Source organism: Papaver somniferum, chromosome 5, assembly GCF_003573695.1.
Source record: "Papaver somniferum cultivar HN1 chromosome 5, ASM357369v1, whole genome shotgun sequence".
Classification (NCBI taxonomy): Eukaryota; Viridiplantae; Streptophyta; class Magnoliopsida; order Ranunculales; family Papaveraceae; genus Papaver; species Papaver somniferum.
The window spans coordinates 141,886,417-141,909,160 of record NC_039362.1 but is presented as its reverse complement, the minus strand read 5'-3'; the positions used below and the strand labels follow the sequence as shown (position 1 = coordinate 141,909,160).

Below are 22,744 nucleotides of genomic sequence, written 5' to 3'. Positions count from 1 at the left end.
CAAACCACACTCTCTAGATATGTCTTAGCAATGAGCTAAACATCTCTATTTATAGCTTTTGGTTTTGGTTTCTCAAACCTTCTAGGAATAATTCCTTATCTAGGAATTTATTTCCTTTTCTAAGAATAATTCCTTATCTAGGAATAATTTCTTTTCTAGGTATATTTCCCTTTTTAGGAATATTACCTTGTGTAGGAAGTATTTTCTTATCTAGGTATACTTCCTTACTTTTGTTTGGTTTCCCAAACCTCTTACGAATTTAATTTCCTTCTATAGGAATACTATCACTCCTAAATTACAATTCTATCCTCAATCCATCTTGAGGATCACTAGTTCCCTGGGAGAGGAAGATACACATGTATCATCCAACAACATACTACTACATTAATTGAACAGGTTGTTGTGCTAGCCTACCAGCGAGCCTCATGGGTAACCTAGCCAAGGGAGCCGAAGCGGATGCGGGGGCTGAGATTGTGTCACAAGGGGAGCAAGCTAACTCTACCTTCCATGTTAATTTCTGCAATATTACGTCATTGGCGGCTCGAACCTGGGACCTCCTGGAGCGCATCAAACTTTGGGAAACGGGGATGACCAGCTGAGCTAGGGGCCCGTTTTTATTTCTTATTATTATTTTATTTTATTTTTAAAATGATGCCGTTGAGGGCAAAGAGTATTATTACAAGAATCTAGTTGGAATCCTAACAATCTAAGCTCCAACAACGTACTACTAAATTAGTTGAAAAAGTATTCGTGCTAGCCTACCATCGAGCCTCATGAGAAACCATCCAAGGGAGCCGAAGTGGATAGGGGAGCTGATTATGTCGCAAGGGGGGAAAGCTAACTCTACCTTCCATGTCAAATTATGCAATATTGCGTCATCAGGGACTTGAACCGGGGACATCCTGAAGCGCATCAAACCTTTGAGGAACGGGGATGACCAGCTGAGCTAGCTACCCGTTATTTTTTATAATTTTTTTTTATTTACAACACACTAGGTTCGGCTAACAAGTTATCAGCCAAACCTAAGTGTTCTGAAAAAGTATATAGGTTCGGCTAACAAGTTATCAGCGGAACGTCACTCTGTAACTTTCGAACTTAGGTTCCGCTGATGCGAGCAAAAAATAGGACAGTCGAACTTAGTGTTGTTCTTTATAAAACAAAGTTCGGCTATCATTTTCGTGTTTAATTATCAGCCGAACTGTTCATCGACACCTTCAGAATGGAATAAAAAAAGAGAGCAGTTCGACTGATAATTCGTTTCAATTATCAATCGAACTTAATTCTGTAACTACGATCAAAAACAAAAAGATAAGTCAGGGGTTTGTGAGAAATACTTTGTATTATGCATTTGGGTGGGTATAGAGAAGAGAAGGAAAGAAAATAAAATGAAAGATTAAAAAAATGAAAAAACTAATAAAATAAGTTTTTTTAAAGTAAAGTAAATATAATATTAAATAAATTGATAAATTAGTCGAGGGTAACTAAGTAATTAGGTACCCTAGAATACCCCTTAGAGCAAATGCTATGGTAGTGTGACTCTTTCATTTGAAGGAGTAAACTACCAATTTGCTCTAATTAGAAGCTGCCATGGGTAGCTTTTACCCCACTTCCACCCCCAACACGTTCATGCGAACGAGTGGTCGGTAGTCTACACTAGACGGGAGACTGTCCCCGTTTGAAAAAAAAAAGTTATACGGGGGACAGTCCCCCGTATAGTTAAAAAAGAGAGGGTTGGACGGGGGATAGTCCCTCGTTTACATTGCTTTTCACTATCTCACCGGGGACTGTCCCCCGTGAATGCTTGAAAATCAGTTCTTTAAAATATATTTTTCCCTCCAACCATTATTTTATTAGTAAATTTTGGAAAAAAATCTTAAACGGGAGATGCTTACCCGTGTAGTGTCCTCTTTCAATTTTGGCCATAAAAGCTTCACCCTTTCTATTGAACGAGTACTCTTTCGTATGAAAAAGATCGTCTTCATTTGGGGACTACCCGTAGGATTCGCTCTTAACCCCACATTAGTTTAGTCTTTTTATATCCGTAGAATTTTCTTGTACGCCCTAAAACATTCACAATTCATCTGGGAAGCTATAAAATGAAGAATGACAAAGCAAGGTTCTTGCCGACCAAATTAGTAAAGCTCAAGGACCATATACACAACCAAGAGGTTTTTGAAGGTGGTTTAAACATTAGGTCTTAGAGCAACCACGGTCATAGACAGGACTAAATATTAAAAATCATACCAAATGCTAAAATTTTTTTTGGCATTTTTGGAGCTGAAGTGCCGTAGGTGAAGACTAAATTTTAATCTGGCGGACATATAGTCTGCGTCTGATAATGAGCGGAGTCGCTCTATATCAACGTCTGGAGATCAGGCGTAGAATATTTAAGATCCGTCTCATTTTCTTTGGACGGGCATTATACTAGCGCCTACATTCAGACGGACATTATACTAGCGCATACAATGATGGGCGTTGATTAAACTCACGCCTGATTCCAAGCGCATGCTAAACCCACGTCTACTCTCAAGCGCTAGCTATACTCACGCCCCACCAATTTTGATTATAGTCCGTGTGGGTGATCAAATTTAGTCCCAAACCCTACAAAAATGGACTATATTTGGGTTTAGTCTCACCCACTGTGTTTCAATTCACGACCAAATTTGATTATAGTCCACAAATTTGGTCGTGGCTGTGGATGCTCTTAATAGGGTCAGATTTGTGATCTGAAATTTTTTAAGACGGGACAGACAGTATAAAAGACTAGAGACAAATTTGTCAATCCCCCCCATAACTCAAGGGACTATCTTTTGAATACAAACTTCAAGCTAACATAATAAGCATTAAAATTTACATTTGTGATTTTCTCTAGCCTTGCTTACAATTTCCATTACGTTTATCTGTTTCTCTTCTTATAACCACTTCAACTTTTTTCTAAAGCGCATTTTTTCCTCGGGGAACACCAACATTTCTGATTTCTTCTTCTTCTCCACTGCCTTCTGCTTCTTTTTAACTCTGTCAAAATACATAATATCCATCAAATCAGACCAAGAGTTGACAACTTCATAATCCTGAAAGCTAAACCGAACAGGGCAAACACAATTTCTTACCTTATACTCTTTAAGCACTGCCTACTAGATCTAGGTTCCCCTTCAGGAAAGACCACAACACGTCGTTGTCCAAGGGTCTGCCTTCGAGTAGGATCATCCTTGGTTTCGGGACAAATAAGTCAGATAGCAGAATGAAATAGTAAGTCATCCCTAAGTGCAGATTAGAAGATAACCTTGTCCAGTGAATCCCTGAACTGGGATGCCGTGTATGGGTTGAAAGAGCGGGAACCTGAACTGGTTTCCATACAACCATGAAAAATTCATCACTCATACGAATTTCGCGATGAAAGCGCATCTAGCAATCCCTTCACTAGGTTTATCTCCCTTCCTCATTAGTTTATAAACAAGCTTTTTTCTTGCAGCCTGCCCCAAAACAAAACGGTAAGTAACAACAAAAAGAAGCTTCACGGGAATGTAGGAGCTCCTGATACAACAATAGAATTCAACGCAAGCATGTATACAATCTGGGTATTCACTAGGAGAACAGTTTAGCCGACTCTATAGCACATTAGTCAATGCACTGGATAGCCATGTACCACATAGAAATGACCTGATGTTTGACGATTTGAAAGAACGACCACACTAACTAACTTTATTTACTAAAAACTACAATATCAGAGAAGTAAACGGATCTCAACTTATTAAACAATTTAGATACTTGATAGGGAATAAGCATGCGAGCACAAATATAGAATAGAGGAAATCATTTTCATGTAAGGCATACGAACCTCAATAACCTTGCCACGAATACCACTAGCAGTCCAAATTACTACATCTTTATGCCTAGCAAACGTCAAGATCTGATGTAAACATGTCCTGGATAAGAGCAGTATTTCCATTATCTTGTAAGGAGTTCCCTTCTGTTTATGTTCCATCACAATTTTTTCAGCTTGGTTGAAACCCAGCAGGAAACCCGTTGCTGTGATCTGAAAGCTGCCTGGGGTTCAAATGCAAGTCGTTTATTAATAAAGATTCAATAAATAAGTACATGAGCAATAGTGAACATATCTGCCGGTCACATAGTTAAGAAAAAGTATCTCCATGTCACATAGTTGGTAGCAAACAATTAAAAGATATCATCTTCAGAAGAAGAAGTAGATAAACAACACAGTTTAACATTAACCAAATATACTACATCAGACCTTATCGCCTGGGACACTCTGTACAGCAACAAGTCCAGTATTTGAGGATGCAAGAGGGCCCCAAACATCGCAAGACAGTCCCTGTGCTCAGGAGCGTAGTGGAGCATCTCATGAGAACCAGTTCGTCTGGTTTCTTCCACGGCATACACCGGTGTCGTCTGGTAACGTCTCCAACCAATTGAAACAGTGATCGGATCTTGTCTTCAATAGTTTTGTGTGCCAACTATGTTGCTTAAGCCTTGCCTGGAAAACAACACAAAGTACATAACTAGGAAGTTTTGTAGACGTACATATCTCACTCTATAAGTAATGAATGAAATTTCTTTCGAACAGTACAATAAGCAATACAGCATACTTTGACATAGTAATTTAAAGGAAGGAAAGGCTTAACAACCTGCATATATCCAACATTTTCCTCTTCAAGACTGATACCTCCAACCAGAATAGGGTGATAGGGATCAAAATTTTCGACCATCTCAGAAGGAACGTCACAAACTTCCAACCGTAAATAAGTCCCTTTTCGCATACCCTCGAACTCCAAGCAGTTACCCATCAAGATTGTTGACGTCTACAAATTAATCTGTTTCTGAATGTCAACCTCCTCCACCTGCAATATCCACAAACGTTTTAGCTTCTACTTTCCTCAAACTGAAATTCGTTGCATTGTGAAGCCAGCTTACCTTGTCAGAATATCCACCACAATTAGCTTGTTGCTCGTGGAACTCGGACCCCCTTCTGGAATCACTCTCCTCGTCTGGTGACCCGGAACCTTTAAGAAAAGGAAACAGCAACAAATATTGCTTGAAGTGCAAGCCTTCTAAGCTTCTGCTCTTCAGTTGCTGCGTCAAAAGTTTTCATTGCATCTGGTGAGGAAAGCACACAATTGACTACAAAGAACTATAGAAAGCCATGTTTGGCAAGGATTTGATGCTATTTCAACTCTCAACCATCGTAGTACTACTAGCGTCTTTGAGAAGATAACTTCCAAACTAAAGTTAGAGAGAAAACTGAGTAGATATCACCTTCTCGAGCACATTTCCCATTTTCTTCAGATAACTGAACAGACTCATTAGGAGCCAGACACTGGTCATCCAAAAGATTCCCAAGATCAGGCATTGGGGCATAAAGAAGATCTCATTGCCTTTCAATTCATTCATTTTGGCAGCAGATGGTAAGGCAAGGGTCTGGTAACCTGTAATGTCCGCTATAGGGAAATCGCCAACACCAGCTATATGTACCTGGAATAGAACATTGTATACTGTGATGATATGCAAGCAGCACTTGTGATAGAAAGAAGTGAAACTATAAGTCACACGTATGGTGACAGCAGAAAAGTGGGCCAACAAGAATAGAACATTGTATACTGGGTGACAAGCAAAAGGTTGCAATGAATGCAAAACCTCATTATCTGGTAAATGATTGTCCAGGACTCTTAAAGCAACTCCTGATTTTTCCACAGACGTACGTGATTAATACTGAAAATCACTAGGTTCCAACACTTGCAAGAAAATCAAACCTCGCACTGGTGAAACATATTACGTCATATTAGAGAAAATTCATAGTACCTAAACCTAGACACACACACCACAGACATGCACTCACATCGATTTTTCGACTTTTCTTCCACACATTTGCACAAGTTTCGAAATGATAACAAAAATCTACAGACAAGATAAAAAAGAAGTTTCCAATGAGACACTACCATGCGGAATGCTATTTAGCAGTATGCTATCAGATATGCTTTTATTAACAAAATGGATAACCAAACAAAACAAACACTATTTGACTAGGTGGCTGTCACTCTATAATTCTGGCACGTAATGAGGCAAAAGGCATGTTTACTGTTCAGTGCACCAATAAAATATGGAAACATTTGAGAGAGTCGGAATAACTTAGCTAGACAATGTACCTTAGTTCCTTTCTTAATATCACAACCTCGAAGATAGCCATCCAAAGTTATATTTCTAACGCATTTTTTGTCCATGTGCACTCTTTCTGGTGGAGAGTAATAATCTTCAAAATGATCTACCAGCACATAAGGATGCGTAGCTCGCCATGACAAGGGAGGTAATTTCATATCTGATATAAATCTTGCTAGTTTGTGAATTTGAGATTTCCGGTACCTGATATTCATAAACTGGATAAGAAACCACAATGAACAAGCAGCATTCCTATATTGACCATTTACAATTCTTTTTTTCTTCATTTAGTGAGTCTATTGAGTTTAAAACTGACAAACAAAATGACAAAATGTTATATGGTAGGTGCATGAACTGTATGGCTCTAGATACTTGCTATGTTCTGAGTGAAAAGAAACTTACATCCCACGATGGAGACCAGATAAGTAGATAGTTCTGCTCCATCACATATTTCAGTCCAGAATTGAAGCCTGAGGCATGCTTGGTTTCACTCATTTTCATTATATCTTTAAAATCGTCAAGATGTGTGAGAACTCCCATAACCTTAGGAACGCCGTGAACTTGTAAGGTTAACGAACTCAAATGTTTCCTGAAATCAACAAATGCATTTTGCAGGAGGGGGAAAGGAAAAAAAAACCTTAGAAGCTAGTAGTTGAGCAAATGAAAAGACATAAACAAGCTTAGAGTGTCAGGCATGAAAGGAAAGCATTGCAGTCTCATAGCATTCAACTTTTGTTTTCTCTATTGGTGAAAAAAAAAGGGAAATACAATGACAAGAGAGAGGTGCAATTTCGAAGACGGGGTAGGCAAATATAGACATTCTAATTCCGTAATGATCGTCATCATTTACCCGATAATGAGGTGAAAACGCATAAGTGATGCAGCATGTATCTATCTCGTATATGAATCAAGAACTATAAATGCGTAGAAGGAACCAGGTGTCACAAAGAATTCTCTGACTTTATATAATGATGACTTACCATTTCAAAGCCATAACTTGCATCAATGAGTAATAAGACTACATCGGCATACTTTGAAGCATCAATCGCCACACACATCATTCGGGCACTCGACAACTGTAGCCGCCTTTTCTTACCTAACAAAACATTGAATCAAAAGCATAATCAAGACAAATAATTAAAAACGTTTTAAGACAATTACAATCACAATGACTGCATGCACTGCTATGATGGTAATGGGTCCTCGGATGTCTTTGATACTTCGCTTTGTATAAAACTTGACTAACGATTTAATCAACAGGGACTTCCCAACCTACAGTATGAAATTCCGGGAATACCGTGAGAAACTAATCGAAAGAAACTAAAAGTGACCTTAATTATGATAAAAATCGAAAGATATAATTACATTGGGAGGTCCTTGAACTAGAATTACGTAAGGAGCTGGTTCTTCTCCTGATCATTTGCTGCATTTTGATCACAAAGGTGTGAAATTGTACGTTTGACCTGTTGGCATCATCGTCATCTCTTCTTTTTAAGGGTTATTCAGGAACAGATTACCTTCTCGTTTAGTACTAGAAGAAGACGCCATTCGAATTTCCAAATTTCTAACAAGCGGTGTGTAGTTAGGGTTTAGGTAGTGTATATTTTGCTTTTGCTGTAAATATTCGGTCATGAGTCTTTATTATGACATAAGAATCCGTTTATGGTCCGGTATAAGCAGTTTCGGTTTCTAACCGACAAGTGTTGGGATCCAGTCTACGTCCAAGGCAAAACTTCCACAAGCTTTTGCAGTTGTGCTGCGGTTAAAAGGACTCTTTCAGTAAGATTTTTTGGCCCCTTAAGCTGTGCATAAAAGACACTCTATTCGTTCGGATACTATGTAGTCGTGTTTCTGTCATCTACCATGTCTGTTTTTGTATCATAAATTTTAACTAAAATCTTTTTTTTTTCATAGGTACTGCGCATGCTTTCCTATAGAAATTTGTTTTTAACCTTCATATATGGTGAGCTCTGGTGCCTTTGCTAACCTTTAAATTCAAATCATGCAGGAGCTATCACCTTAGCCCTACGCCAGATTGGAATCTAGATTACAGTGAAGGAATGTTACAGTCTACTTAATAACCATAGATCAAAAGCTTATTGCTTTATGTAACAGCAGAGAATAAGAATGTTACAGTCACCATTGATTGTAACTGATTATGAAAAGAAACGAGAAGAAGGCTTCTTTGGCGAGAACCAAGGACATTATTGTTGGATGTTGCTGTGCTGACATGTACCAAGAGAAGATTTTTCTTTTTCTTTTTTTTTTTTTGTTTTTGACTTTGGTGCAGTGATATTCCTGGAAGCCTTCCAACTCTACTCTGAATCCCAAGGGAAAGTGGGCGGGAGAGCACGTTAGGCCTATCACTTTAGGGATTTCCTTCTTCTTTTGCGCTCACGACGCGCCCTAGCTTGCAATTTGTCATACATTTCTTCTCGTTCTATCCTTTTTCTCTTTGCTTCACGTTTCTTCTTATAAAAATTCTTGATTACATCTCCGACGAGGTTCTGGTCGATTGAATATTTTCTGATGGTATCCCATTGAATATGATAGACTGTTTCATCAAACAACTATAAATTATGAGTTCCTAAGTTAATCTAACAAATGCAAACAAAATTTAAATCAATTTTCATTTAATTCAAATGTATTTTTGCTGTCTTTTTACCTGTAAACATCCCTCCAGTATAATCATCTCGGAAACCAGCATCTTGCAATGCTTTCAAGCAAATAATCTTCAGCTCCTCAGAAACAAGCTCGTCGATGGCGATTTCCTGCGCATGCCTCTTGAGAACCTTCTCAGCACTTTCTGCCCCAGATCCACAAGTAATGAACGAAGCTGCATTCCAACATGCCTTCTTCCTGGTAGACTGTCCATGTTGAGTGATTTCTATAACCATTGTTTCCTTCACACTGAACACACTAGGAACCAGTTCTACCTGAAGTACGTTTTTAAGAAAATCATTCTCATATGAATTCAGTCAGAATTCAGTCAGAACAAAATTCAAGTTGGAACTGTCACCTAAAACATAACTTCTGTCGGATACTCACAGTGTGGGGATGAGGTATGTAAGCCGCGAATGTAATCTCACATTTCATTTGCATCGCCTCCTTTAGCCCAGCATCTGTCAATTTGTATTTTTTGGGATCAGGCTGATAATTCTCTTGATTGAGGAAGGTATGAGTGTATCTTGCACATTGCTCCGGTGTCTTCCATCTTTTTCGTGGGAGCTTCTTATTCCACCTCATCTACAGATAAATGAACATAAAACTTATCTCATAGTCATTGCCAAATATATATTAATAAATAACTTGTTATTGTCAACAAGAAAGTTACCTTTCCAGTCAGGTGCTCAATAATTGGTTCGAACCACATATTGGAACCAGCAACAGTAGCAATCATATAACTGCCTCCAAGGTAAAATGCTTTTTGTTCGTTCCTGCCGACTATTTCATCTCCATCTTTCACAGCTTCCTGGTCATCTCTCAATGAATGGCCCAAGCCATCAACAGCCATATAAATACCACTTTCTTGACCACAGTTTATAGACAACATGGTTGTTCCAAATTTTAGAGCCTTTGGGGAGAGGCATAGCTTGTGCTGAAGAGAATGTTCAATAATTTAGATACTCAAGGGAACTTGGTGAAAGCATGCAACAACGAATACTGAATAGAGGAAAAAGTTTCCAAGGATGGCAGACAAACCTCAAGATTGGATGTGAACATGTCCTTGGTAAGAGAAGTATTCCCAATGATCTTGTAGGGAGTACCCTTCCATTTGCATTCCTTGACAATCTTGTCAGTTTGGTTACAATCCAGTAAAACACCAGTTGTGATCTGAAACGCATCCTGGTTCAAATGCAAAGAGTTCGACAAATAAATAAATAACTCAACATACAAGCGAAAGAGAAATAGTTGCAAGTCCCCGTCACATAGTTGGAAACAAACAAACTAAAGGATATCCACTTCTTCAGGAGAAGTAGATAAGCAACACACTTCTACACTAGCCAAATATAGTTGATGACAGATATGAAATGTAAATTCACTGTTTTCCTTCAAAGGTCTTATCCTCCACATCTCTGACAAAGACGGTCTCCGTAAAGCAAACAATTTTTGCTACTTCAATTTTTCTATCTGAATTTTGGCCAGATGCATTCAGGGATGATCAAGCATAAACAGTATGATGAGCTCATGTAGGGTACTTTAATTATGATAGTGGAGTGCTATATTTTCTATTATGATAGAAACTAAACAGGTACCATAATTGTAATACTACAAAAGCTAGAGTAGAATCCATCAGACCTTATCGTCGGTGACATTCTGTACAACGACAAGTTCAGTATTGGGAGATGCAAGAGGATCCCAAAACATAGCAAGATATAATGTGTGCTTAGGAGTGTAGTGAAGCATTTGATGAGAACCAGTCTGTCTGATTTCTTCCATGGCATACACATATGTTGTCAGGTAACATTTCCAACCAATTGAAACACTGATTGAATCTCTTGTATTCAACGGTTTTGTGTGCCGACTATGTTGCTTAAGCCTTGCCTGGAAGAACAGCACAAAGAACATGATTAGGAAGTTCTGCAGACGTGCATATCCCACTCTAAGAGTCATAAATTAAATTTCACTCAAATGAAACAGTACAATAAGCATTACAACATACTAAAAATAGAAGTTAGAAAAGGCTCAACAACCTGCATATAACCAACCTTTTCCTCTTCGAAACTGATACCTCCATTGAGAATAGGATGATAGGGATCAAACTTTTCAACCATCTCAAAGGGAATCCCTTGTCCAAGTCCCTCAATATCCAAGCAGGTTACCCCATTAAGATTGTTGACTTGAATGTCAACCTCCTCCATCTGCAATACCATAACCTTTTAGCTTCTATCAGCCTCAAACTGAAATTTGTTGCATTGTGAAGCCAGTTTACCTTGTCAGAATATCCACCAATATTAGTTTGTTAATTTGTTTCTTGCTGTCACGCACACCAAAGAAATGCACTACTATGATCTTTTTTCTTACTTTTCTTCGACAAATTTGCACAAGTTTAGGAACAATAAAGAGACCCAGCAGACTAGATACAAAGATAGTTTTCAGATGAGACATTTGTATGCAAAATGCAATTTAGCAGTATGCTATAGCTATCACCTATTAGATGTGCTTTTAGAAGCTAGTACAATATAGGCAAAATGCTATTAAGCAGTAGCTATCAGGTAAAAGAAAAAACTTAGAAGCTAGTATAGGCAAATTAAGACATTCTAAACTTGGTAATGATCTTCATCAAAGTTAATGGAGGTTAATGCAGATGTTATGCGGCATGTATCTAGCTAGGGTATGAATCATAAATGCAGGAATCAGATTCATCAAGAATTCATACACTCTGAACTTCAAATGGTGAGTTACCATTTCAAACCCAGAACTTGCATCAATAAGTAGTAACACTATATTGGCATATTTTGCAACATCAATCATACCACTAACATCATTTGAGCATTCTACTAACTGTAAAATCAACTAGGCACAAGAACAGTTCGTTGCGCTTTCGCAGCCCTAAGTGCAATAGCAGTTTTCTCTCGTCCGTCCAAATAAAAACAAAACCAACTGAGGTAGAAGAGTAAAAGGAAGTTAAATTCATCAGGAGAAGGTAAGTGATAAAAATGCACACCTCCAATTTATTCAGTTCAGTATCATGTGGTTGTATGACAAGGCAATCAGAAGATAGGCCAGCTTCACTGATTTGATCTTTGAGAAAATGAAGCTTACGCGACATCTCCCCACATTGCATTACCTATGTTTTTTTATAACAAAAGAAAATTAACGGCTAACGGCCATAGTATAAACATGGAAACAAACTAGTGCCTAATCAATAACACTACTCATAGATATTCTCTAAATCAACAGGACATTGTTACCTCATTCATAAATGCTCTTTCTAAAGGAGTTTTATCATCATTTAACTGAAAATATAAACAAAACAACATCAAGAACAGAGAGTTAGAACCTAATAATATGTAAATCACTAACACCTAGAGAATTAGAACTTAAGAATACCTAAATCGCTAAAATCGACCACAAAACAAGTACTAATTCAGGCAAAAAAAAACGAGTTCTAAACACATACTATGAATTCACGTTGCCTGATTCTTATCATGTTCTGAAATGCCCTAGATACTAATTACTCACCACTATGAAATCGACATCAAAAATTAGGAGCAAACAGAGAAAATCAAGTAAATCAACTTTGAAATTTTGAGTAGATTTCATGCTTACATCGTTGAATTCAACCAGAACAAGCTTGCCAAGGTAAGGAACAAGAGCACGAGCAGATTCAGCAGGGATTCTTTTCAGTAGAAAGAACATCATTTCTTCTGAATGCTTTAGATCCATGAACAAATTAGTAGTGAAAAGTTTTCTCCCTTTTTTTTTCTGTAGAGAAAGGATGAGAAAGAGAAAAGAAACTTGTGTCTGATCGGAGACCTCTGCCTGCTATTAATATATGTGAATCAGTAAATCTAGCAAAACCCTTGTGTACGTGGTGGAATGGCGTTGGTTAAGATTCGACCGGTCCGTTATAACTTACCAAATAATTACCGACTTATCACGGGATTAACAAGTAGTGTGTTTATGAGTTGCTATTAATAACGCCCATCATCAACTTCTTCGATATGCCGCTTCTTGCCACGGAATTTGGCTAGATGGATATTGGGATACATTTAGTAAAACCTGCATGGCATGCATGGGCGCATGGCCACATGAAAGGGATGCAAATGGCCATATTGGGGTAAATTTAGTGAATGTACCTACGTGTATTATAGACTAATGACGAATGTACACTAATTGAAAATGTCTCCTTGAAAAATAAAACAAAATTAGGGCTGCAAATGGTGTAGCTAGCTATGATTGCTCGACCTACACAACTATCTATATATGCGTAACATACGGTCATACATCAGTCTTCCTCGTGCCCCAAAAAGAAATAATGGCAGCGATAATTCATCGGTCCACGATACAAACGTCAACTTGGTTTACAAATGCACTTGAGCTGGAAGATCGAGTCACTTATTGCCACCTGTCCCAGTCTAAGTTTTACATGTACGGAAACAACTTTAATTCAAATTCTTATTTCGTGGACGCGGGAAATAAGATGAAAGTTGAACTTGGGCTTTCTCTTTGGGCCAACATTATCAATACTAATATTCAATCATAACGAGGAAGAGAGTATTTTTGTCCAATAGGGGTGGGTGGATGCCGATTTGGTATCACCCGTGTCCAGTCCATTAAAATAACGGGTATTATAAATGCACCCACGTCCAACCCATTATCTAACGGGTAAAATATTCACGGGTGAACGGATGAACTAGATGGATACAGTTGAATTGGTGGATTTCAAAAGATAATTACAACGGACTAGTATTAATGTTGTGTACAATAAACACCGAAAAAATAATAATTAGTGATCATGCATACTAAGTCGAGACAATACTTTTAGAACACTGCTCGGTCAAACTCGCAAGCGTTGCTATCTCAAGCTTGTTTGTCAAGTTTAGTTGCCAAATCAAAATTATAAGACTTGATTTCTAGTCTACTTATAGCTATATCTCGTATTAGGATAGAATGTGTAGTTGAGCTTTAAACTTCATGGCATTCATCGATTGGAGACGAACAACTACTAAGGGGAGCTTGTGGAACTTCATCAACAAAAGGTATGTGGAGACTTGAACTCATATATCACTCAGAAGTCTATTTCTATTTTATCTCATATTGAGACAAAAGTCGTATAGCTATATAGACTTTATATTATACACATTTGATATTTCGATATGAGTTTAACTCGCTCACATATTTCTTGAAATATGTGTGGTAAACTTTCTCTTTAACCAAGTTCATCTTTTATTCTTGATGAAAGTCAAAAGATGATCATATGAAAATCGCCTGGTAAAATCTTACATGAGTTGTGTGAGACAGTCGTTTGATGTAGACTCGGAATGTTTCGTATTGATCATTTGATCACTTGAAAATTGGTTTGAAGCTAATAGTTTGTGTGAGACAACTATTCTCGTCTTCCAAGAATGTTTCAATGATTTAAATGGGAGTTTAGAAAAATTAACCTTTGATTGGATATAGCACAGTATGCGTACTTGTATGCTAATTGTTGCATGTGTATTCCAAGTCCGGGAATTTAGTATGCATACCCGTATGCGTACTGATTCAACAGTTGAAGTCCGAGAACTATAGTATGTGAAAAAGCGGGGGTCTAACAACCACACCCAAAATTTCGTTTGGCAATCTGAATAGACAAATTCCAATATACTTTCAAGAGAATCAACTAGACAATTAGACTCAATCTATAAAAAGTATATCAAAGAGTTTTATATCTCCATCTCTTGATTCAATCCGCAATCAGCAAATAGGGATTTGCGAGCCCGATTGAATATAAGAGGATTAACTTGAACGGTACCAAAGACCAATGTTCAAGTGTCAATCAATTCACTCAACAATCCTAAGGCCGGATAAAAGAACTGATTGATATTAACGTACAAGCTGTGATATTTCTATTATATAAATAAAATATAATGCGGAAAATAAATAAGACAGACACCAGTAACGAGGAAACCGCAAATGCAGAAAAACCCCGGGACCTAGTTCAGAATAAACACACACTGATTAAAAGCTATTACACCAATTTCCTGTTACCTATTCGGACTAGATGTAATACCTTCTTCAGCACTTGTAGAACTCATAGCAGAATACCGATTCTCTTTAGAAAATTTTCACATAAATCTTCTAGCAGAACCCAAGGTTCTCTTTAAAAGATACACCAATACGATTGATACGATTTGATATTTTGTTTGCACGAAACACCAGTTTGATTTCCCTTTAGATGTGAATCAAGGTTTTGGAAATCTTGTGTTTATTTTGATAAAAACAATTACTAGGTAAAAGTAATATCAAAACAAACTTGTAGATTAGGGATTATTATACTCTTCAAAAATAGGAAGAGAAACCTAATAAATCTACAACAAGAACAACTAGAATAAATCTAGAGATATCTTTTTAAAACTTCTCAAGGATTTTACGAGATGCCTCAATAGAAGTTTTTCTTTCTAGTCTCCGATTTCGACTAACAAGTGTTGCTATACGATCAGAAACTGAAATCTATCAAAACATAGGGTTTATGATCAACAACTCTTGAATGGTTTTATATCAGAAGAGAAAACCTTAGAATAGACAAGAGGTGAAAAACCTAGATTACAAATTGTATGATCAATAACGAAGATTAAATCCAACTTGGATTTGTGATACCCAATACAAAGACTTTTATCTCACTCTAGTTCAGGAAGAACAAAAGACATGGAAACAACCTGCAAAGCTTACGCAAATTTCCCAAATGGGTTGAAAACTGTGTAAACTCACGAACCCTTTATTTATAGTGAAAAGTTAGCTTGAAAACAAAGCTAAGGTTTTGACTATTTACCTTTTCAAGACTCTCCTAATTATGGGAGTCTTTCCTAAGTTACAAATATTATGCATAAATAATTAATTAAATAATTAAATAGCAAATATTTATTTATGTGAATAAATCAGATTCTAACTTAGACAGGAATTAAAAGTCATCTCAAACACTTTATTATGGTAATCAAATATGTTTGGAATAATAGTCATCTTGCCTAGACAAGGAAACATCACCAACTTGACCAAAAATAGATTTTAGTCACGAATTGGGCCCAAGTCCATGAACTACTACAAACAGCCCATGGATTGTTTCCTACTAACGAACTTTAATAAATCACTCATAACTTCATCGTTATAACTCGGAATTGAGTGATTCTTGGCTCGTTGGATTAAGAATAAAGGTTATCGTCTCCAAGGTCATGAATCAAATAACCTGAAGTATATATACATAATTGTACATTTACCGTCATCAGAATTGTTCCATAGAGTGAGTATATATCTTGATAAATTAGAAAGGTAGAATTGAACAAGAATCCAAATGAAATCAATCACATACCTTTTTTGATGAAGTACTTGTTGATGTCTTCTTGCAGTCTTCAATCTTCAATCTTCATCCTTTAAGGATAACTTCGATTCAACTTCTTAGACCTAATCTAGTCCGAAACTATGTTTAGTATGCTAAATCAGAAATGTATTTTGGTAACTAAAATTGAAAACTAACTTGACATACCAACGCTAGTGGGTTCAACCGAGCAGTGTTCTAACAATTTTCCCCTTTGTCAATTTTAGTGACAAAACCATTTTATATATGGCTTGTACTTGTTAAAAGAAAAAACGACAAGCTTGATTTCCTTGGTTCTTCAAATCTTCATGTGTTCATCCTGTGCTTGTTGAAGATCCATTATAATATTATTACATAGCATCAAAGTTTCATTGTATCACAACTTTGAGAATATTACTACGGTGATATGTATCACTCCCCCTTAGTCAATACTACATCTCAACATGAAAACCACTCCCCCTTACATAATGATCCTTAAACCATATGAATTTGTAGTGTGAACTACACATTAATTCTCCCCCTTTTTGTCGATACAAATTGGCAAAGGCACGAAGACTAGTGGCATTCTCATGAAATTTTCACGGAGACACTTCATGACCAAATGAAAGAAACATATCAACTTTGTTTAGACAATATCACAGAGTCGAAACTTAGTGACATCATCAAGGATTTTATTAAGATACAAGTTAACTCCTACATGTTCCACAACCGCTTCTCCCTTCAAAGATATAGCAATTAAGCACAAGTTCAAAAGAACTCTCCCCCATTAGATGCCATTCCCGAAAGAACAACAAGAGTGACCTTACTCCAGAGATAAGGATTTATATATTGGATTTTAGAAAACCCACAAGGAGATACGAACTAAGAACCAATCATTGAAAGTCTCTCATGAGATCAAGTTATTGAACAGTAGAATTATCTCATGGTAATAATACACAATATGTAATCATGAAGATCAAATATTGTGATCATCTTTTCTAAGATACAAACTTGTATGAACAAGAATTGATATGCTTATAAGGAAGAATAATCTTTTCCATAAGGATTTACACCAAAAATGGTTACCATAAGAGTATGAAAAAAGATTCTTTGACAATAAAAACCAACATCCATGGCTTTGATAATTGCTTCTAACCTGTTATATTTAAGAATTCCAATCACAAATCAAGTTAGGTAATTAAGACTCATACACGTGGTATCTAACCATATTCATCTTAACCATAACTAGTTCAAATGACTCAAATGAACTAGTTAGAGAGTTGTTCAATTACAAGGAAATCTTATGTAACTACACAAGACACAATTGAAGCAAAGACGATTTGATTCACTTGAATCGATTCATAAACATTATAGCCACGGTTTTCAAAATGCATTCCTTAGTTTATATAAGTATAAGTTCACAAAAAATTGTCTTTAGATATAACCTAACTCAAGTTCGCAGACTAGGTTTGCGGACTTAAGTTACTGGGAAGAGTTTACAAACTACAACAGAAATTCTCGGGTATGAGAACTTCACTGGTTCGCGGACTGAGTTCGCAGACTTAGTTTCACGCAAGTAGTTTGTCAACTCCAGCAGAAATTCTCGGGTTTGAGAAATTCGGCAGTTCACGGACTGAGTTCGCGGACTTGGATCACCCCATTCTTACGGTTCTCTTGATCAACAAAGTTCGCAAACTTTGTTTCAAGGAATATGACTTATACATAAATGTGTTTCCACAACAATGCTTATGTCCATCATTGGTTATGTAATCTAAACTCTCATTCCAACCATTGAAACATTCTTAGAGGATGTTATGTAGTTGTTACACCATTTCTCGTCAAAGCAATTTTCAAAGTGATTGAAACATATCATGACTTTGGTCACTAGGTAAAGATAAACATGGTTGAAGCGAAAGCTTACCAACACATATTTTGAGAAATATGTAAGCGAGTTAGACTCAGCTTGAAACAACAAATTGTTCCACATATCCAGAAATTACCCAACACAATATGTGTGCCCCAATTCTTTTGCAATACTCACAGTATTTAATAGGGCTTCATGGTGAGGATGCACTTTCAACACAATCAGGTTGTGTTGAGGTGAGCAAAATCATGCTCACGACAGGTATACGAAACAAAATCAGACATGGAATCTAGGAATTTAACAACTTCCTTGAAACTTTCAATAGCTATTCCATACCTTTTTAAGATGTTATCCCTTGTCGAACTCTTGTCTGGGAGATCCTTCTTAATAGTACTCGTTGCTTTATTGTTCTTCTTTGGTACCCATTTCTGAGCAGCTTGGAGCAACGTATTTCTCTTTCTCCCCAATATAATTATGGAACTTATTGGGGGGATAATGAAAAAACGGATATTATGAGACTCAGTTTTTCTCCAGTTTGGAACATCAGATCTCGTCATCTTAACATAATAAGATCTGGTTTTATCTCGTTTAAGAAATCTGCAATTCCTTTGCAAGTGACCTGGTTTTCCACAATAAAAACAATGTTTCGTAGTATATAAAAAGTTATGTTTAGTGTTACCTGAATGTTTATGTGCTTGCTTTGGAACTTGACAGGATTTCCTTTTTTCGTTATCAGCAGTTGATAGAGATACTTTATTTTTGTCAACCGTGGAAGGTTTTGGTTGAGAAAAACTTTAGCTTTGACAATTTTTACCTCTTTCCAAATACTAGGAGCGTCTATTCCTTCATAGCCAAATCCTCGTGTATCACGATGAATTCTACATGCTCCCAATATCGAGGTTAATTTATCTGAGATGTTATTTCTAGACAAACTCTTTTCTAAGCTCGAGTTTTCTTCTTCCAAACTTTTGACCTTCTCAAGCGCAATAACTAGATCATTCTTGGATGATTCACATTGAACTTTGAGATCTTCTACTTCTGAATCAAATAACAAGTTCTTCTCAATGTTTTCCAAGTTATCTAGCTTTGCTTGAAGAATAATTTCCCGATCACGACCTTCGGCAATTTCTTCTTTAAGCTTTCGTATTTCGTTGAGATAATCTCTTGCACCACTAGAATCAAGTTGGTCTTGCAAGTCTTTATTTCGACTACGAAGTCTGTCATATTTAACTTTCTCACTGAAAATGGTGTTTTCAGCTTCCGAGAGTTTTTTATGACTTTCTTTAAGAAGGTTATTAGCAACCGGATCCACATGGAACACTTCTTCATCAGAATCAGAATCAGTATCCGCAAGAATTTTTCCAGAAGCTAATGCAACCTCGCCAGCCAACACTTGGGGAATATAAAATTCAGGTCCATCATCAAGAGTAGGCAAATCTGCTGCATATGCCGATTGTCTATGACTCCAGCTAGGACATACTGAAGAAGAGTGCCCGAAACCATGACAGTTATAGCATTGTACATCATCCTTAGGAGATGTTACACTTTTAGAAAAACTCTTTTTCCTGTCTCTCAAGAATTTTCTAAATTGTCGTGGAGTAACATCCTTAGTATCTGGCGAACCAGATTTATCCTTAGAGGATTCAGAATTGTTTACAGCTTTAAGAGAAATCACCTCTTTTCTTGCATGTTCATTATCAAAGATCTTTAACTTTCCAGCAAGAGTATTTCTAGAGAGTGTAGAAAGATCGTTTCCTTCTTCAATGGCATGTTTCTTAAACTCGTATCTTGATGGTAGAGACCTGAGAATTTTGCACACAATATCTTTATCCGTAATAGTTCTCCTAACGCAAATGAGGAGTTAACTATTTGAGAAATCCTTTGGTTAAACTCATCAAAGGTTTCATCATCATACATGCGAAGGTTTTCCCAGTCAAAAGCTAGATTTTGAATCCTTGCTTCTTTCTCTGCGGCATTCCCTTTGAATACGGTTTCTAAGATATCCCAAGCATTTTTAGACTTATTGCACGCAGTAACGTGGTGCTGAAGATCTGGGTAATGGCGTGGATGATCGCATTTAATCCTTCAAAATTTTGATTTGCAACAAGAATCTCAAGATCATTATAATCACCAATATTCTTTTCAACAATTATACCGTCTACTGTAACTGATGGAGGATCATAGCCATTAACAATACGAACCCGTGATTGAAAATCTCGCGCTTGAATGAAAGAACGCATAACAATTTTCCACCATAAATAGTTCATGCCATCGAAGACTGGCGGTACGTTTATAGAGATAACACCTCTGTTCATAGAATCAGATTGCTACAAACACAGACTTATGAGGTCTTAGCGTGTTTGCCTGCTCTGATACCAATTGAAAAAGCGGGGGTCTAACAACCACACCCAAAATTTCGTTTGAAAATCTGAATAGACAAACTCCAATATACTTTCAAGAGAATCAACTAGACAGTTAGACTTAATCTATCAAAAGTATATCAAAGAGTTTTATATCTCTATATCTTGATTCAATCAGCAATCAGCACATAGGGATTTGCGAGCCCGATTGAATATAATAGGATTAACTTGAACGGTACCAAAGACCAATATTCAAGTGTCAATCAATTCACTCAACAACCCTAAGGCCGGATATAAGAACTGGTTGATCTTAACGTACAACCTGTGATATTTCTATTATATAAATAAAATATAATGCGTTAAAGAAATAACACTGACATCAGAATTTTGTTAACGAGGAAACCGCATATGCAGAAAAACCCTGGGACCTAGTCCAGAATAAACACACACTGATTAAAAGCTCTTACACCAATTTCCTACTACCTATTCGGAATAGATGTAATACCTTCTTCAACACTTTTAGAACTCATAGCAGAATACCGATTCTCTTTAGAAATTCTTCACACAAATCTTCTAGCAGAACCCAAGGTTCTCTTTATAAGATACACCAACACGATTGATACGATTTGATATTTTGTTTGCACGAAACACCAGTTTGATTTTCCTTTAGATGTGAATCAAGGTTTTGGAAATCTAGTGTTTATTTTGATAAAAACAATTACTAGGTAAAAGTAATATCAAAACAAACTTGTAGATTAGGGATTATTATACTCTTCAAAAATAGGAAGTGAAACCTAATAACTCTACAACAAGAACAACTAGAATAAATCTAGAGATATCTTGTTTAAAACTTCTCAAGGATTTTACGAGATGCCTCAATAGAATTTTTTCTTTCTAGTGTCCGATTTCGACTAACAAGTGTTGGTATACGATCGGAAACTGAAATCTATTAAAACCTAGGGTTTATGATCAACAACTCTTGAATGGTTTTATATCAGAAGAGAAAACCTTAAAATAGACAAGAGGTGAAAAACCTAGATTACAAGTTGTATGATCAATCACGAAGATTAAATCCAACTTGGCTTTTGTGATCCCCAATACAAAAACTTTTACCTCACTCTTGTTCACGAAGAACATAAGACATGGAAACAACCTGCAAAGCTTACGCCAATTTTCCAAAGGGGATGAAAATTGTGTAAACTCACGAACCCTTTATTTATAGTGAAAAGTTAGCTTGAAAACAAAGATATGTTTTTGACTATTTTCCTTTTTCAAGAGTCTTCTAATTATAGGAGTCTTTCCTAAGTTACAAATATTATGATAAATAATTAATTAAATAATTAAATAGCAAATATTTATTTATGTGAATAAATCACATTCTAACTTAGGCAGGAATTAAAAGTTATCTGAAACACTTTAATATGGTAATCAAATATGTTTGGAATAATATCCATCTTGCCTAGACAAGGAAACATCACCAACTTGACCAAAAATAGCTTTTAGTCACGAATTGGGCCCAAGTCCATGAACTACTACAAACAGCCCATGGATTATTTCCTACTAACGAACTTTAATAAATCACTCATAACTTCATCGTTATAACTCAGAATTGAGTGATTCTTGGCTCGTTGGATTCATAAGCTCATTCACTATAACATGAGATTCTTTACAAGAATAAAGGTTATTGTCTCCAAGGTCATGAATCAAACAACCTCAAGTATATATACATAAATGTACATTTACCGTCATCGAAATTGTTCCATAGAGTGAGCATATATCTTGATAGATTAGAAAGGTAGAATTGAAAAGGAATCAAAATGAAATCAATCACATACCTTTGTTGATGAAGTACTTGTTGATGTCTTCTTGTAGTCTTCAATCTTCATCCTTTAAGGATAGCTTCGATTCAACTTCTTAGACCTAATCTAGTACGAAACTATCTTTAGTATGCTAAATCAGAAATGCATTTTTGCAACTAAAATTGAAAACTAACTTGACATACCAACGCTAGTGGGTTCAACCGAGTAGTGATCTAACAATTTCCTCCTTTGTCAATTTTAGTGACAAAACCATTTTACATATGGCTTGTACTTGTTAAAAGCAAAAACGACAAGCTTGATTTCCTTGGTTCTTCAAATCTTCATGTGTTTATCCCGTGCTTGTTGAAGATCCATTATAATATTATTACACAGCATCAAAGTTTCATTGTATCACAACTTTGACAATAATACTACGGTGATATGTATCACTCCCTCTTAGTCAATACTACATATCAACATGAAAACCACCCCCCCCCCCCCCCCTTAATTCTCCCCCTTTTTGTCAATACAAATTGGCAAAGGCACGAAGACT

The 22,744-nt window shown here is 36.5% G+C and overlaps 2 protein-coding genes across 2 annotated transcripts; both read right to left on the bottom strand.

The window, feature by feature from the left end:
• Positions 1-4,820: 4,820 nt before the first annotated feature.
• On the bottom strand, positions 4,821-5,409 carry LOC113279744. The gene is made up of 3 exons (XM_026528415.1): positions 5,275-5,409; positions 4,933-5,091; positions 4,821-4,859 (listed from the first exon to the last, which is right to left on the bottom strand). Exons 1-3 carry the CDS (start codon positions 5,407-5,409, stop codon positions 4,821-4,823), a joined length of 333 nt encoding a protein of 110 aa, XP_026384200.1.
• A 261-nt stretch (positions 5,410-5,670) lies between these two features.
• Positions 5,671-6,595, bottom strand: LOC113282983 (ribosome biogenesis protein BMS1 homolog). The gene is made up of 3 exons (XM_026532088.1): positions 6,574-6,595; positions 6,162-6,375; positions 5,671-5,774 (listed from the first exon to the last, which is right to left on the bottom strand). Coding segments are annotated over exons 1-3 (228 nt in total). The 5' UTR covers positions 6,576-6,595; the 3' UTR covers positions 5,671-5,762.
• Positions 6,596-22,744: the final 16,149 nt, after the last annotated feature.